This window comes from Oncorhynchus tshawytscha, unplaced genomic scaffold, assembly GCF_018296145.1.
Source record: "Oncorhynchus tshawytscha isolate Ot180627B unplaced genomic scaffold, Otsh_v2.0 Un_contig_17992_pilon_pilon, whole genome shotgun sequence".
Lineage (NCBI taxonomy): Eukaryota > Metazoa > Chordata > Actinopteri > Salmoniformes > Salmonidae > Oncorhynchus > Oncorhynchus tshawytscha.
In genome coordinates, this window is record NW_024603493.1 from 480 (window position 1) to 1,609 (window position 1,130).

General features: G+C 33.2%; 1 protein-coding gene across 1 annotated transcript; it reads right to left on the minus strand.

Moving 5' to 3' along the window:
* Window positions 1–563: 563 nt before the first annotated feature.
* On the minus strand, window positions 564–1,041 carry LOC121841920 (cytochrome P450 3A27-like). The gene is made up of 2 exons (XM_042312155.1): window positions 913–1,041; window positions 564–743 (listed from the first exon to the last, which is right to left on the minus strand). The coding sequence occupies exons 1-2, from the start codon at window positions 976–978 to the stop codon at window positions 579–581; spliced, it is 231 nt and encodes a 76-aa protein (XP_042168089.1). The 5' UTR covers window positions 979–1,041; the 3' UTR covers window positions 564–578.
* Window positions 1,042–1,130: the final 89 nt, after the last annotated feature.

Sequence of the window (1,130 nt, forward strand, 5' to 3'; positions counted from 1 at the left end):
GTCATGTTTTCAGAGGACGCATAACTCCATCTTTGAGTAATAATGTAAATAAGGTATCTAAAATAAGTTTAGAAAGAGTTTATAACAAGCTATAATGAGTTTATAAAGAGTTTATAACAAGCTATAATGAGTTTATAACAAGCTATAATGAGTTTATAACAAGCTATAATGAGTTTATAACAAGCTATAAAGCATTTACAAAGAGGGTATAACACGTTATATTGAGTTTATAGAGTTTATAAAAAGCTATATTGAGTTTATAAAGAGTTTATAAAGAGTTTATAACAAGCTATAATGAGTTTATAGAGTTTATAAGAAGCTATAATGAGTTTATATAGTTATCGTTTATATAGTTATCGTACAAGCTATATTGAGTTTATAAAGAGTTTATAACAAGCTATAATGAGTTTATAGAGTTTATAACAAGCTATAATGAGTTTATAGAGTTATAACAAGCTATAATGAGTTTATAGAGTTTATAACAAGCTATATTGAGTTTATAAAGAGGTTATAACAAGCTATAATGAGTTAAGAGTTTATCACAAGCTATAATGAGTTTTTAACAAGCTATAAAGCGTTTATAACAAGTTGATAAACATAGAAAGGGAGAGATGGAGGGATGGTTCTACCTCTTTCAGTCGTCCAGAGGTAAAGGAAGGTGAGAGGACACTGCGGATCCGTCTCCATGTATCGTCCTCGGCAACGGACACCGCGTCAAACAGCTCCCCATTCAGATGGAAGTTCTAAAACATGGAGGACAGTTGTATTAATTATCAAACAGCTCATCATTCAGAATTAGTTTCTGAAACACAAATAATGTATAAATAATATCAGTCATAATGTTAGGATTATTATTATTCCGATTATTATTAGGTGTGTGTGTGTGTGTGTGTGTGTGTGTGTGTGTCTCACTCTGCGGTTGGTGAAGATGTTGTAACACTCTTTAATCAGGATGGTCTTGATCATGCTTTTGTCCATGGTACACAGAACAGGCTGCCTCCCATCATAGATCCTTCACAGAGGAGAAACACACCTGGCTTTAACCACTATATATACACCTACATGGTACAGACTGCCTCCCATCATAGATCCTTCACAGAGGAGAAACACACCTGGCTTTAACCACTATA

Excerpts from the sequence above, each read along its gene's own strand:
- LOC121841920 (XM_042312155.1), bottom strand. The coding sequence starts at position 978 with ATGGACAAAAGCATGATCAAGACCATCCTGATTAAAGAGTGTTACAAC. Across the intron at positions 744-912 it reads ACATCTTCACCAACCGCAGA|AACTTCCATCTGAATGGGGA; the intron begins GTGAGACACACA and ends TCCATGTTTTAG.